General features: G+C 41.2%; 1 protein-coding gene across 2 annotated transcripts in view; it reads right to left on the reverse strand.

Moving 5' to 3' along the window:
• The window catches only part of nphp4 (nephronophthisis 4), a 200,754-nt gene that overhangs the window by 38,432 nt on the left and 146,016 nt on the right, over positions 1–16,306 (reverse strand). For both annotated transcript variants that reach the window (XM_061057571.1, XM_061057569.1), the window contains exons 16-18: positions 11,189–11,349; positions 10,159–10,342; positions 1,653–1,787 (exon numbers count right to left, since the gene is read on the reverse strand). In XM_061057571.1, the coding sequence (XP_060913554.1) occupies positions 1,653–1,787; positions 10,159–10,342; positions 11,189–11,349 (480 nt within the window). The remainder of the gene's footprint in view (positions 1–1,652; positions 1,788–10,158; positions 10,343–11,188; positions 11,350–16,306) is intronic.

A 16,306-nucleotide genomic window follows, 5' to 3' on the forward strand; every position in this document is an offset into this window, starting at 1 on the left:
TGGAGAGTTTGGGAAACTCTGAAATGGAGAATGAGTTGATAACAAATTTGTGTTTTTCTCTTTCCAGAGTTTTTTTTTAATTGTATGTGTGCTCGCAGTAGGGGTTCTGTTTGCTTGTGCTTTGTCAATTTGCATTTGTTTTCTTTGGCTTCAGGGAGTTGAGCATTCTCGGCCAACATAATGAAACCAATAAAAGCAAAAATAACCAATTCCAACTAACCAGAAGCAACAACCCAGTACTTTTCAATATCTAAGTTATTGAACAAATAAAATGCATGAGTAATAACTATGGAGCGAACACACTCACTAAGTTAGATATTTCTGTCCCTTTCTTTACAGTAATGTGATACGTAATAGTTTTTTTTTCCCCCCTCACACATATGTCCCTCTATGTTCCTTTCTCTCTTTGTTTCCCTCCCTAGTGCCACTCTTACTCCCTGGAAATTTTTTCCTAAGTCACCTTATCAGAGAGGCATTGGGGCGACTGCCAATCACCTGACCAGATAGTGTCTAGCTACACCACTTAGTTCAGACTTGCAGACACACAGGAGTGTGACTGAGTGAGCACATATACACACACACAATGCACTCTCAACGGGCTAACTGTTGGGACTAGACTCAAGGGAAAGTAATTAAGTATATTGTACGTTTAAATGATACGGGGTGTTTGAGAGGAGAGAGGGATGGTTTCAGTATGTAAGACGGACAACAGAAGTAGAGAGGGGAGGGTGGTGGGGAGGAGGAGGAGGAGGAGGTGTGATAGGTAAGGAACAAAAGCAAACAGCGTTTAGTTTGAACTGTAATGAGAGCACTGAATAAATGATTACAACAGTTTAGACAAACCATTTAAATTGAACATATGCATGCAATCATTTAAGTACATGTTTGTTTGTTGATGATCTGTATGCATACTATTGTATCAGTGTGCTATGAGCAAATGTTTGTGGAATATAATTACACAGCATCGCTAAGGTCATTTCTAATAAGAGTGCCGTATACTTCTAGACCTGCCAGATTTTTTATCATTACAAGCAATTATCTGCTTATTTTCAAACTCTCTCTCCAATGTGATGCTTATTCTTACTGTTTGTGTGTGTGTGTGTGAGTTGCGGTCTATGTTTTAAGGACAAATTCAGGAGTAAACACAAGTCGACTGGTGACGGCTTCTCTAATTGAGGAAAAAATTAGTTTCCCCCAGTGTGTTGTTCCTCTGCTTGGACTGTGCATGCATGCACGAACACACACACACACACACACACACACACACACACACACACACACACACACACACACACACACACACACACACACACACACACACACACACACACAAATGCAAACAGCACTGTGGCTTGCCACCAGAGATGCTTCTGCAAGCTCAATTAGGCTGAAAATTGAGTGGTTCAGTGGTGCAGCCAACAGAAGGATGTGAAATGGATCTGGGTGGGTTGATTAAGTCAGGAGCACAAGTCCCCATCCAAAGGAAAGACACTAATTATTCCATGACCTAGAACATACATGTGTTTGGACACATGCTAAAAAAATGTCCTTTGTAAAATCATGAAGCACCCGGTTATGGAAAGTAAAGTTAAATGATATGTGAGTATACAAACACAGACATGACTCAGTGGGCTGTGGATTTAAGAGCTTACCGTTGAGTTGGAGGATGTTTCTGGAAGACAGGCTCCCTCCTCTGAAACCACCTGTGACTTCACGAGGTGTGATGATGTGAGAAGTGGTTGGCATGATGTCTGCTGGCCTCCTCTTACTGGGATCCACTGGGCACCCTGTAGAAGAGAAATACAGTTTTTATTTTTTCAACTATAGGGTCTGATATTGTGAAATTGTGAAGCATCTCATAGAGTGTACTTTTAAGTCATTCATATCCATTCAATCTGAATGTTGTTCTGGAACTACAAGGTTTCATTGGTGGGATTAAAGCCACCCAAAAAATACCTGCCATCACTATGGTTAGAACTAGCTCATTGAGAACCAGCAAAGTCTGCACTGATTCAATCATTTTCAATCTCTCAAATGACTATGTTTCATCATTACTTTAGACTCTCAAACTTGACTCTATTCTGTTTTAAAGGTATTGTAGAATGCTATGTATGTTAACTATTCAAGAAGAGCAAACATCAGGTAAAGCATATGTTGATAAAAACTAGCCAGTCAGCTCACTCAGGTGTATTTACATATGTTGGATGTTGATTAATGTACATTGTCCTTTTACCAATAAAGACATAGACTTTGCTTGATGTGTCCCTTTAAGAGAGAGACACCTGATCCGACTGAAACTTAAGTGCATTTAATGTAAATTTAGGAATAGTTGGTTTTCTAAAAAGCAAAACAAACAAGCCAGTGACAACACTCCCACAAAGAAATGCCACTTGTTTACTCCTTGGTCACACATTACTTTGTATCAGGATCAGGACTTTTTCTTAGTTATCTCTACGTTCTTATTCAATCCAGGTTATGTAGACCATACTTGTGTAACCAGCAGAGGCTTGTGACTCAGGTGTTTGCCACTCTTTGAACTTTCATGCCAAAAACAGATCCAAAGCCATATACATATATATATATATATGTATATATATATTTATCTGTTTCAGGCAAAAGATCCCTTTGAAGTCACATGAGAAACGATACATTTTCTTTGTAGACAACGCCAAAGTGGACACAGTCCAGGTTAAACCCTGGATTGGAAAACTTGAGACAGGATCAATACATGAATACGAGCCTGCAGCGGTTAATGAGTAGCCTGAAATGGCCAGAGAGGTCTGGACACAGAAAGCTTGCCACGCGATGAGTGCCATGCTGATTGATGGTGAGTGTTGGCCTCTCCCAGTGTTTGGCGTCAGAGATGCAAAGAGAGACAATTAAACATAAAGATGAATAAATATCTACTGCAACCAGCCACCAATATAATCGGAGATGGAGACTGACCACATCATTACGGGGCTTTGGATAGTGGGATTGTTTTGCGCACTATAAGTCATGTCATTACAGAGGGTTTATGTCATTGTTTAGAAGGCTGAGCTGACAGTTTGGGGTTATTCTGCAGAGCCTGCTGCTCCACAACCAGACTGCCTTCTGTTTTCAGCTTTATTTGTCTCCCAGTCTGTTCCTAAATGGCAAAATCATCATTTTCCCTCTCTTTTTAAAGGCAAGTGGATAAGTAAACACTCCAGGGTGTGCTTGTACACAGACAGTGAATGATGGTCGATATTAGGTTTTCTTCGAACATTAATTCTCACTGCGCTGAGCCCCTACGGATAGTAGCTCTGGGAGAGACTTGCTTATGCTTTTGAACAATGCTTCATACACAGAATGCCTGGTAATGAAAGTGTGACGGATAATTGCTCACAGAGTCACAGCCACAACCGCAGCCTGCAGCCACGTACCATTTTCACAGAGGCACTTGCATATACCACAGGGCAAAAGGATTGTTTTGTTCTTCAGTTTACAGTCAGATTGAGGCCAACACTCTCATTACAATTTAAAACAGTTGACTGAAGAATTAAAAATGAAAGTTTACAGCTCTTTAAATGATGGTGCACTTTGACACAATGCTTTTCCATTACTCCTTCTGGTTACTAAGCTTTGGTAACATCACAACATCCCTGACTAAAGTGCTAAATTGTAAGTGTTTGAAATTTGAGAGATTTCTGAGAGGCTCTGGGATACCTCACTTGGGATGCTTTTATTTGAAAAATGACGAGAGCAGCAATTTAGTGGCTTTAGCGCCCAGAGCTGACACCTCAGTGAGCTCGTAAGAGTTTGAGAAGGGGAGGCTAAAGCACCCTCCAAATCTTTTAGAGCCGAAGTCTCTCATAAACAAACTGATAATGGGTGGCAGCTAAATGAGTAATGTGGGGCTGATGTTGCCATGCAAACAGACACAGACAGCGCAGTTTTGCAGATTAATGGGCGAGGTGTCTGCCGTCCCAACGCATTCTCCGCATCATCCATCACCCTTCCCTGGCCGCACAGCTCAGGCGTATGTATTTGTTTGAGTAATATTTCCAAATTATTACCGCAAAGACAATACTTCTACTGTTGCATAAACATCTCCAATCAATAAGAGAGCCATAGAGATCTCAATGCCAGAGTCTCATTATGGCCCTTTCAGACAGATTTCTTTTGTGCAGAGAAATGCTCTCATGATGAATATACACTTATACAATAAGGCTGTGAGCACAAGATAAGCTGAACACCCAGGGCTGCAAGCCCACAATAAAACAAATGGAATGATGATGATGAACTCGATTGTGACCCCGTGATTTAATCATTCCATCATTTTAATTAATCAGCTATCACTAGGGCCATCATTAGCGTCATCAGATAAAACCTACAGTATTGCTAATCCAGGTTGACGTGGATGTCTTGCTCTCTGTAACATTATCCGTCCCTAACTGCTGAATCACACTGGCATGTTGTGAAGACGGAGCTGATGATCCTCGTCACTGAAATGAAAGCTGATACTCCCGGTTTGTGTTGCAGAGAGAGAGCCGAGCGCAGCCTCTGCTGCTCGGTGTTGTCCGTGTGGAGAAGAGTAATTGTGGACAAAGTGCCAGGGGGCTGAACTCTATCAAATTTATTGACTACCTCTCTCTGTTGCATGACAATAACACTGCTCGGCAGTACCCCCACCTGCCCGCCTTCTTTGCTCTGCTGGCAGTTCTTGAGGTTAAGGCCACAACAAACCACTGATTTACTGGCCCCAAGAACAAATGGGAGCAAGCACCAGGGGGGTTTCAAAGCAGTCTGCAATATTCGATTTCTTCTGACTCCCCGTTCCAGGCCACTGACCTTTCAGAATAAGCAGATTCACACTCACCTCAGGGCTAAAAGCAAGGTTGATAAAGACGAGCCTTAATGTGCCAAGAGCAAGACGGTTTTTAATGAGTGGCACATACTGTATGTGCATCCCTTGGGGAGGTCACCTAGCTAAACTGATTGTTAGGTAAATTTCACTGACATTTTCTTCCACTTGCGGCAGGATTCTCTTTACTGTACAGCAGTCGGTTTCCCCAGGGCTTATCAGGCTGCTGCAGATGAGGAGCGGTGCGTGTGTTTGGAGAACATTCTAATCTGTCTTCTCTGAGCTGAAGCAGATACATGCGTTCTGTTTGTGAGCGAGAGAGTGTGCATGTGTGTGAACGGAGTAAAAGAGACGGCATGAGAAAGTGAGAGAGAGGGAAAATGAGATACAGACACAGCTCAGTCAGCAAAACTATTTATATCAAACAGGCATTTCCCTTCTGACACATATGGGTCTTTTTATCAGTTGGCAAACATAAAGAAAAAAAAAGTTTGAGATAGGAAAGTACAAGCTCACTGTTTAAAATGTTGGCATTCCTTTTTATGGTCCAATCCAAATCCCTACAAGGCTTAACACCTTAACCCTTTTGGACTTAATTTATAGGAAATGTGCTGTGTGTCTGTGAGTTAAAGAGGACTTGAAACCGTATGATAAAGAAGGAATAGGACACATTGTCAAATCTCACATTGCAGCAAAAACACACAACTATATAAATAAAAGAAACGAGGCCACCATCCAGATAAAAACAACTATTCTATAAAAATGTACACAACTTAACCCCCAAGCGACTTTTTCTCTACACATTCCATGCTTGGTCTGGGTATATGGGACCTCTGCAGTTTCTCTTAGCTTTGTGCAACATTGTTCTGTTTTTTTAGAGCCTTGTTTGGGTTTTCTGGATTGCAGAAGGGATCCGTCCCTATGAACAATGCTTGCAGCATTATGGAGAGCTATAGCTGCTAAAGAGCCAGACCTTTCTGAAGGAGCTTTTGGAGAACAAATAACTGAGCTTTACAGAGGGTGAAAATGTTATGTGCCCAAACAACACTATTCAGTATGAATGTGATGTTGCACCATGTCCATACAGCGTGTGGATTTTACAACTGCCTTATAGCACAGATGTAAGATGTTGTCTATGAAGGCCCTGACACACCAAGCAGACTGCAAAGATCTAGTGGTGATGAAGCCCGCCTGTGGCGTCGGCGCACAACACCTTTTGTCTTGGCCAAAAAGTTGCACTAGAACACCGCAAAGACAACAGCCTACTGCCAACCACCACGTACGTTCTGCACATGCGTGAGAGGCAATAACTCTCCATGCCAGCAGGTGGCGTAGTCTGTAATCGTCATTCCAAAAAGGGGGAAACCGGAAGATGAAGAGGAACAACGCAGATAAATAAACCGTTGTCATGATGCGAGAAGACAATTTTCTCACCGCTGTTGCTCAACACTCATAATATAGGTACTTCTAATGGAGAATAATGTCTGATAAAAAGTTGAGCCCTTGGTCTTTTATTTGTGGAACAAGAATAGAAGAGGCGTTTCCGTATTGCTTCTTGTGCACTGGCACTCCTGTTTCGCTTAGCTGAACAGCCAATCAGAGAGCTTCCTACCCCCAACCACGCCTGCGATTCTGCGATGTGGAATCGGCCAAAAAAAGGCCAACTGAGGCAGACGGGTTGCGACAGAGCTGGACACACTGCAAAAACTAGGGCGACGACGGTCTCCTTGGTGTGTCAGTGCCTTTAAGCTGTTCTGTTGCCCTACAGAGAGCGATAGCAGACTCATAGGTAGCTTACTGCTCACAACTCGGATTTAAAAACTGTTTTATTTATTTCAGATGTTTAGAAGTTAACTCTTCTAAGAACTCTTATAGATAGCGCTTTATTAAAATGGAGAATTTTATTATTGGTTTTAAGATTGTTGAACAACTTAGCCAAGCATTTCTTAAAGTATTTTCTTTTCTTCCTTTTGTTTTTTTGTTGGCCAATGAATTAACTCAAGCATACACGAGAGTAAGTGAAGCCACATACACTTTTAAAGACCGTCAGCTGCAGAATCACAGGGTGCTGTGTCGGTCCAACAAAAGAGAGATAAAAGGAGGAAACTGCAGCCTCCACTCTCTGAACTATTTCAGAGATCTGTATCAGAATTGTCAGGACACACACTGGGAGAAGGACAGGACCGGCTTCCAAATGTTGAACTCCTGTTTAGTTTTTAGTAGGTCAAACATCTCGCTTGAATGTCTCTTCTCCCTTCTGTGTCGTCGCTTACTACTCAGTGTTCATATGGATTGAGCAGATGAAATCAATAAGGCATTGTAGATTTCCTCCGGATTCGCCACTTGAACAGTTTTCGTTGGAAGAGCAGGCGGTCGTCATGGTTTTATACTCTCCTCATCTGCTCCTACAGGTTTTCTGTGTGGGTGTGCTGTTTTATTTTTTTCCTCAAGACCAAATAGCAGCAAATAAAAAAAAAACCCTCGTGTTCCAGCCAGGCATTTACAACTCTCAATTATTCTGATTAAGCCCCTTTCTTTGGTCCTTTACGATAAAATTAATAAAAGCTGCTTTACAGATTGATTAAAAAAAGGCCTGACAGCGTATATAGCCCTGCCATTTATTGAATTACTTGTCAATCCCACCTTGAGGTGATTAAAGAGGAAATAATTCTGTGCTTCACTCCTCTTCATGCTGCAAAGACCGTCTGCCACTCAATTTTTTGCATTATTCTGATGAAATCCCAATGGGGGAAAGTGTATACATAATGAAAAGCACGCCTGAGTGTACGTGAAGAAAAAGAAAAAGAGAAGAGAGCAGTTTGTTGTCAAGGCTGCACTGCATGTGAAATATAATGGCATTGAGGGGGTGACACATCTACATGATTGCATAACCTATACAGCATGGTGTTCCTTATACATTTTATTAAATGTCATATTGTTGTGATCGTGGCTGAACACATGCATGGATAGAGTTCTGGGTATTTACTGACGGTAATGTTGTTGTGATGGATTTAATGTTCTGTAAATATAAATGAATGATTAAAACAACAGGTGAACATGCAGGCAGTCTTGATATTGTAGACAGGTCAAGCAGCATAGAAAGCAAATAAATAAAGGAGCTATTTGGAATGAGGGATGAGGAAATTAAAGGCCCTGGTGAATTAGGATTAATGTCCCTCATTAAAGAGTATTTTTATACAACAATGCTTTGCTAAATTCAACGAGCACATTAATTAAATAAACAAGACACTGCTTTGCTTCTTCACCTAATCTTGTCAGACTGCCAACATTCTTCTTCTCCCTCACTGTCTGTGTCATGGACCCCTTTTTTTTCCCAAGAAACCTCCCGTCACCTCTCTAGCTGAAATCCGGGAGCTGTATCTTGCACGGTGTCAACGCAGAAATACAAGCCTGCCTTTCAACTCGGACGCCGTGCATCTTTGTGTCCATCCACTGGGGAGTACTAGAATTTTTCCAATCCATAGAAAAATCTGTGTAATCCTTCTATTGAATTTGGAAATCACAAAAAAATGTGAGTCACAGGCTCCTAGCATGATTTTATATACTCTACCTGTCCACCTCTCAAATCTGCCAGCCTGCCTCATCACACAACCTGTCCACGCTCTGCTACACCTATCTGTCCGTTTGTCTGCCTCAGCACATTTTGCCTTTTTTTTGGCATGTGTGTCAATTTGAAAAGCACACATGAATGCATAGGTTTGTACGCGTTTCTCTCGGTATGTCTCGTTGTACTCAAATTTCTGTCAAGTCTTCTTACAGAAAATCCATCTGTGGTGCTGTGGGTGTATTTCTCCTGAGGCAATAATGACCCAGCTTCACATCCTTTTACCACCCACCAAATTAAAGAGCTGATTTATTACAGCTTAATGAAAGATGCAGAAAAGGAAAGAGAAACACAGAGGATGCAGGAAGAAAACAAACATCCAGATAGCTAGAGAGAGAGAGAGGGAGAGAGAGAGAGAGAATGAGATAGAAGGGTAAGAGGTAAATAGATGAAAAGGAGAAAACAGGAAGACAGTGATAAACAGTGAAGCGAGAAGTGCGAATGTGAGGAAGGCAGCGACAGATGGAAGCTGAAACAAAGAAAAGTGCTTGCAAGTTCTCCCTCCACAAATTGATTCTGACTGTCTGCCAGGGCGCCTGATGGATATCTGAGTCTTGATTGGAATTTACATGCCAGACACAACCCTCCTCCTCCCGTCCTAAGCACACCCAATAACCCAGTATGCCCTCAACCTGCTTTGAGTGATAAGTGCTGGCATATTTAGCCCCAACAATGGCAACCGAGTTCCTCAGGCCTGCCGAATGATGTATCGTTTATGAGAGGAAGGATCGTTTCAACAGTTGATAAATGGCAAGGAAGCTATCGTCAGCTGCCATCCCGCTGCGGGGGCACGCCGGGGCCCAAATTGGATGAGTGCTGAGGAAGAGGAAAGGTGCTCAGTTGCTAGACGGAGTGGAACTATCACATCAAGATATTTCATTTTGGCACAGCGTTTGCTTTGCATGCCTGCACACCTCGAGAAAAAGGGGAACTTTCAACAGCAAGAGGAGCTCAGGGGATTCACTGTCGTTTCCCAAACTCTCTACATCAATAAAGGTAAACAGACAACATTCCCTTTCATAATCTGAGGCTCACAATGGAATATGACCTGAATAAAAAAAAACACTCTTGTAGATGTTTCAGGAGTAGACGAGAGTTGGGTGATACTGAAAACTGGATTTTCTTCTGACAGCTAAACAAATACAAGTTCTTCTTTTCCTGGGTTACCTTATGTTTATCCCCAGGCTTTAGTGATGCAATAACTTAGCCATTCCCCACAGCACTTATCCCAAGCTTTTGCACTCAACACAGAACTAGATTTAGTCTTTTTGATTGTCAGGTTTCACTGTAGGAATGTGGAAACTGCAATACAACACACCTCATATTTCATTCTACATAATACAGCACCTTGTGCTCATTCATCAGTTACTAGAACTGCATCAAGGTAGAGCTTCTCAAAAGGCTTTTACTTAAATCCATTAACAATTAAGACATGTACAATTGGCTTAATCAGGGAATACAGATCACTAATTGTGTATGCAGAAGAGCTCGGTGAAGTTGTGCACAGCAGCTCTTCATGCCCTTGAGATCAATATGTGTGACAAATGAATATCAATTCCATAATCCACACTGAGCGTGTGTCATTAATTGGTGATGACGGTGAGATGAAAATCTAAGCTCTGAAAAAAGATTGTTATTCAGTGCAGATGGAAGGCTTGGTTCTGTCCTTATTCAGTGACCAAAATAAACAGTTTCTTGCAGTACTTGCCAATATTGCCTGTGCGTATGTGCAGCTGGCCTTTGTTGATGGTGTGCACTGTCATTGGGCTGATTGCAGACGGTCGGCCCAGATTTGCACTTGCCAGCAGGGGGTCCTCTCCCACATAATCTGTGGTCAGCACCTCCACTTCATGAAGGGCCTGCACTGCTGGTTTACCCTGACGCAGCAAGTACTAGGGATCAAACAAAAGGGTATAGGAAAAAAAGAATGAGATGCATTTATACAAAAATATGTGTTAGACATGCGTGTCATAATCAAGAACTGGTGAAAAATGACTTAACAATGAAAGAAAAGCATGACAATTAAAGCTCATATAAGCTTGGAATCACTGGAAACTATTGCTTAATGGATAAAGTCAAGTTCATGAGAGCCCTGCAAAGTTGTAAACTACTATTTTTTTTTGACAGGTTTTGAAGTTACTAATCATATAAATTCCTTACCAAGGCTGACTGATAAATAAATAGCAGCCTTGAAAAGACCAAAATTGAAAAGGGTTTGTCTGTGTTTTTTTTTAAATTTTCTTTAAAGAACATTGGTGACATTCTTGAACACCGAGTACACCAGGGGAAACATTTACTCATCCAGGTTTGATCAAAACAAATTGAGCAACACTCTGGTGCATTTACTTTTTTGACACATTTAACTCATTAGTTCTCTCCATGATGAAAGAGTACTGTTTGCATGTATTATACTATTGAAAGAAAGATAAGTTGTGCTTTTTTTGCTCCAGCTGATACAAGAAATAATAATTTATAACTACTGTAACTACAGCTTTTCGTTTTCAGAACACTTGACAAATAAGTAAAGAGATATTTATTTGACATTCAGTTATAAGAACTAATTTTCCCTGCAATGTGTCGCTTACACTGTCAGCCAGATGCACAGTATTTGGATGAAGGAATGTCAAGAATTGCGTCCGTAAACAGAATCAGTTTTTTTTTTTCTGTTGGTGGTGTTTTTCTGATATTCATCTTGGGAAGGTCTTGTAATGAAAGAAACCTTAGTTGTTTTTATTTACCTTGAGCTCGATGGCAGTAGAGCCTATGAGAAGCAGTGAGTTGCTGTCCCAGATGTCGATGTGCATGGTGTGGAGGGCCAGGTAACGCAGAAACCAGCGCTTCTCTCCCGGCCTCAGGAAGCCCTCATCTACTCTGAACTGCAGCTGCAGGCCCGGGGAGCCTGAGCAAGAAGAGAGGAGGATTCAGCATGGAGGGCACACAAGTTACACTGTTCTAAATGTTTTACAAAATACAAAAGAGATGAGTACTACACTGTTGATTGGTTATATATATGACCACCTTGAGTATTGAGAGGAGAAAACAACAAATATGCATCAAACTATTAATGGATACGAGTGTACATGGCAGCTTAAAAGCTTACTTTTTAACACAAGATAATGGATACATTAGCTTAATGTTTTAATGACACAAAAAGATGTATGTTAAAGTCAGAATTTAAAGTACTTAAACATTTGCTGGAAAACTCCTGCACAGTCTAACTTGCAAAAAAACATGAATTGGCAACATATTGGTCCCTACATTGCTGGTTAGTTCATTGCAAGTAAGACAGCATGCATTACTTTCCATAGCACCTGTCTTGTGAAATAGACAGCGATATGTAAAGAAAACTACCAGCAGCCTTTCCAAAAAAAGATACCCAATAGTTGGTTTTAACACGAGTCCCACTTCTGACAGGGCAAGTAGACAATCACAGTTAAGGATTTTTCAGATGGCATGGGATCTGGGGTGGCCAATCAGATTTCTATGGGGGCCCATGCCACCCCTGGCCACCCATCTGGACACGCCCCTGCAACTATGAACCCTGAAGAAGTAAAATGCATCTCCAATCCTTTATGTCTGTGTACCAATTTACCACATTTTAAGCAAACTTCTTTCAAACTCTACAGAAACAAAAACATTTTTCCCAAAACAGTCTATACCGAGTCTATAAAACAAGTAATGCCAAATGTTGAACTGCATGTTTTGGATGCTTTGCAGTGAGTTGTGTATGTAGGACCGGGTGAAGAAGACAGACAGAGCAGCCGGTGACCAACAGACAGCTGCTGTGCGCAGAGGAGCTTTGGTAGATATAGTGGGGGGCAGAGTTTCTGGAGGACTAAATACCCAGAGCCATCAGGGATTCTGCTCTAACCTGGAGCCATTTACCGACCAGAGTAGAGTTCACTTTTCAGACTTTTGGGATTAAAAAGTGGATGTATGTTAAATCTCACTTCCAACCCATCTGCAGAAGTGAGCCACAGAGGTGCCAACCTCCACTGTCGGTTGTTATAATGTAATTAGTCTCTCCTCGTCCGTGTTGACTGCTAGCTGAAGTGGAAATTTTGGCCTACCCTACTTCATGAAAATACATAGAGGAGAAGAGGAAATGAAGAGAGGCTGCAGGGAAATAACAGAATGAACCATAGTCTCCAGTGAGTGATGAGTTCACTCAAAGGCTGATCTGAACACAAACTCAGACACACACACCGTCTGACACGGTCAGAGCCTGTCTGCTTCTGGCTAGGAGCTATTTCTTCAATCTGCTGAGTGACCTTAATCCATGTTACATAATTATTAGCTTGATGGCTCTCCTGCCACTGTAGCTCCTTAAAATAGCAAGTAAAACATGCTTGAGGTAGCTAAAGTTTGATTGGTTCAATTGGATTTGAATTCCTGCACACTGAAACTGCACTCAGTGCCATCTGGGTTTTCTTTATAAAACAGATTGCAAAGGGAAACAACACCTGATCCCAGGTTTGAATGTAAGGCTTAAATGTTTAGTTGGTTTAATGATCACTTTCAAAAAGAAAAAATAACTATCAACTGTTGCTAAGTGATACTTCGTACTACACGACTGCATACTATTTGTGGATATTTGCTGCAGTTCTTTTAAAATTAGCAAATAAAATCAATATATGGAAGTAGTGGAGTGTTATTTGAGCAAAATAAAAAACATTAAGGAAGAATGTGCAATATTTTACACATAAATAAAGCAGAAATCAAGTATATCTCTCTGAGTCATGACTGTCTATAATGAGTGAGAAGCGAGAGTCCCACTGGCTGTGTTGTTGTCAAAGTCGGGTTTACATGGACGTGATGTCTGGCTCCGTGCCCATTTATATGAAGCTACAAGCTAACTGAAGTGTCCTTACATTAGCCCGATAACACAACAATGCAGGCCACAGCATTTGCAGCTTGAAGCAAGAACAATTTTGTCAGCCACTTTCGCTAAACGTGAGTGGAGGGGGATGGAGGTGCGTCGCTGAAGGAGAGCGGAGGCTTAAGTATCATGGAGGTGCGGCCAAACAGCAGTTTGTTTTGGTTTGATGCTGGTGCTCAAAAAAGTTACACATTCTTCCTTTCAGTATAGTCTTTCAAATATTTGTTTGAAATAACAAATGTTTCATGTCATTTGTGTCTTGTAAGATGCTACTGGATGCTTCTAAAAGTATCTATCTATCTATCTATCCATCCTCTGTTGGGGTTTTACCAGTATAACTGGGAGTAACAGCCAGGATACTTTTCCTCAATCAGTTTTGACAATATTATTATGAGAGAAACAACTTTCTCTCATAATTTTCCTGTCTTTGTGTAAATTCAGCACTTATTCACTCTTTAAAGTTGAACTTTCCAACAGTAAAATGGCAAGTTTCTATTACAAGATCATAACAGTTCTTTCATACATAAGTTAAAGTAAATCTATGTCTCCAAGAGTTTTGTGCTATTGAACAACCTGGATAGAAAAGTCACCGATCTGATCACTATTCCAGCCTCTCCTCTCATACAGATGGATTTAAATTTGGTGGAAGAGCCATAATCTGCGACCAGCTGTCAACTTCATGGACAGATCTGAGCTGGTGCAGCAAGCGGTCTACCAGGAGTCATTAGGTCTGATGATTGCACTGCAGGGGAGTACAATAACCATGCAATGCAATAAGTGAGGGTGAGGCCATTCCAGGAAATCAGAAGCACCCTAGGGTTCCCATAATTCAAGACGATAATGGTGCCTAATATAACAGCATAAAAACCTCAAGAGGGTTTTTGTGAACAGCGGGATAAAGTCATGGCTTTAATCAGCAAATCCACAATAACAATTTCAAACTTTGGGAGTTGATTCCCTTCTTCATCAGAAGACGTTTGTGTTAGTGACACAATATTGTCTGCCATTTCTGAAGCCATGCTTAAAACAACGGAACACTCGAGTAAAACGAACCCGACAGAAATGTATAAATGAGTAATAAATAACGAACAACCATAAACCCTGACTAATCTCAATGTAAGGATATATTTTTCAAAGTTATATCTGTTTACAGAAGAAAATACATCCAACATGTTAGTGGGTTTCTAAAGGTTGTCATCTGCCAAAGCAGACATTTAGCCTGTATTGATCGGTGCATTCCCTACCCCATTTCTTTCCAGTTCTTGATTCCTATCAGCTGGAGTGCACAGTATTCCCTTCCTTGAGGGAAAAACTTCATTTCTTTATCTTTGTAAAAAACACTTATTACAAGATCCTTAATAAAAAAGGAGTTCTTGTCAAATCCTATTTATTCACATTCTTACAATTGAAGCTGCTCTAAGGACATGGGTGGCCAAAAATCTAAAAGATATTTAGTATTTATATCATCAGCATTTTTTATTTTGTCCAATCCTGCAAGGTCATACATGCAGGACACACACACACACACACAGACACAGACACACACACACACACACACACACACACACACACACACACACACACACACACACACACACACACACACACACACACACACACACACACACACACACACACACACACACACACACACACACACACACACACACACACACACACCAACTGTTTTATTTTGATCAAATCAGTTCTTCGTAAAAGCCCCGATTCATTTTGAGAATGTAAAACAAGTGCCCTGTGATTATCTGATGACGGCTCTGTAATGTAATGACTTGGAATCTGACTCATCCTCTATCTCTGAGCGGTTTAAATAAAACTGACCCCATCAGTGATCCAACTCAGCTGGTGAGTGGGTACAATGAACAGTCAGCAGCAGCAGCCCAAGCCCAACCTGCAGCACTGTGGTAATGTTAATGCATGTGTGTATTAAAGGTGTGAATGTGCTTTGACTCCCAGAGTTGTCCCCCCCCTCGCAGCATCCTCCAGCTCTGTATCAAAGCCCTCATGCTGTCTTTATTCCCCGAAGCTGAATGTGTGGAGAAGCAGCTGGTTGGATAGAAGTGGGGTAATGAGGACCTTTTGGTGACAACCCTACTGGGTTAAAAAGACCAGCTACCCCCTCTGATTCTTTTTCCACATAAACTGATACAAAACTCTTTGCTTTTTTTCTTCAAATACGCACGCACACACGCACGAGCATGCACACACGCACACGCGCGCGCGCGCACACACACACACACACACACACACACACACACACACACACACACACACACACACACACACACACACACACACACACACACACACACACACACACACACACACACACACACACACACACACACACACACACACACACACACACACACACACACACACACACACACACTACATCCATAATTCATGCATTCAGCCTGACAGCCTGTTGTGATACCACTGTGCTGCCACTGGGTGTTTCTTAAGGTTCAAATAGAAAGGTTTGTTGAGGGCAGATACTTCTTAAATAACTATTTCAATGAACCAGACAAGGAATCTTTTTTGAAACACTCACCAGACTCATTAAGATTCAGCCTGCACCATTTAAAGTGTAGGAATAGGAAAAATAATTGAATTTGTGATTAGTTTATGAAAAGTTGAAACAATCATCCCATACCTTCCACTGGAAAAGCTTTTATGGAGTTTTTTGTTTTTTCAAATTAAATTAATTTAATTTAGTCAAGTTGAGGAAATTAATGATTTTAAAAGAGCACTCCTTCATCTCTCGAATCTAATTTTATTCTATTTACAAAAAAAAAAACATTCTCAAAGCAACTGAGGCTCAAGTGTTACGAGTAGGCCATCCACTAATTGGAGGATCATCAGGGTTATTTCTCTCCGCTCCTTCACTTCACATGTCAAAGTATCCTTGGGCAAGATACCTCAAACTGGGCATGTAAGACACAGTATGAATGTATGA

Source organism: Labrus mixtus, chromosome 15, assembly GCF_963584025.1.
Source record: "Labrus mixtus chromosome 15, fLabMix1.1, whole genome shotgun sequence".
In the NCBI taxonomy this organism is placed as follows: domain Eukaryota; kingdom Metazoa; phylum Chordata; class Actinopteri; order Labriformes; family Labridae; genus Labrus; species Labrus mixtus.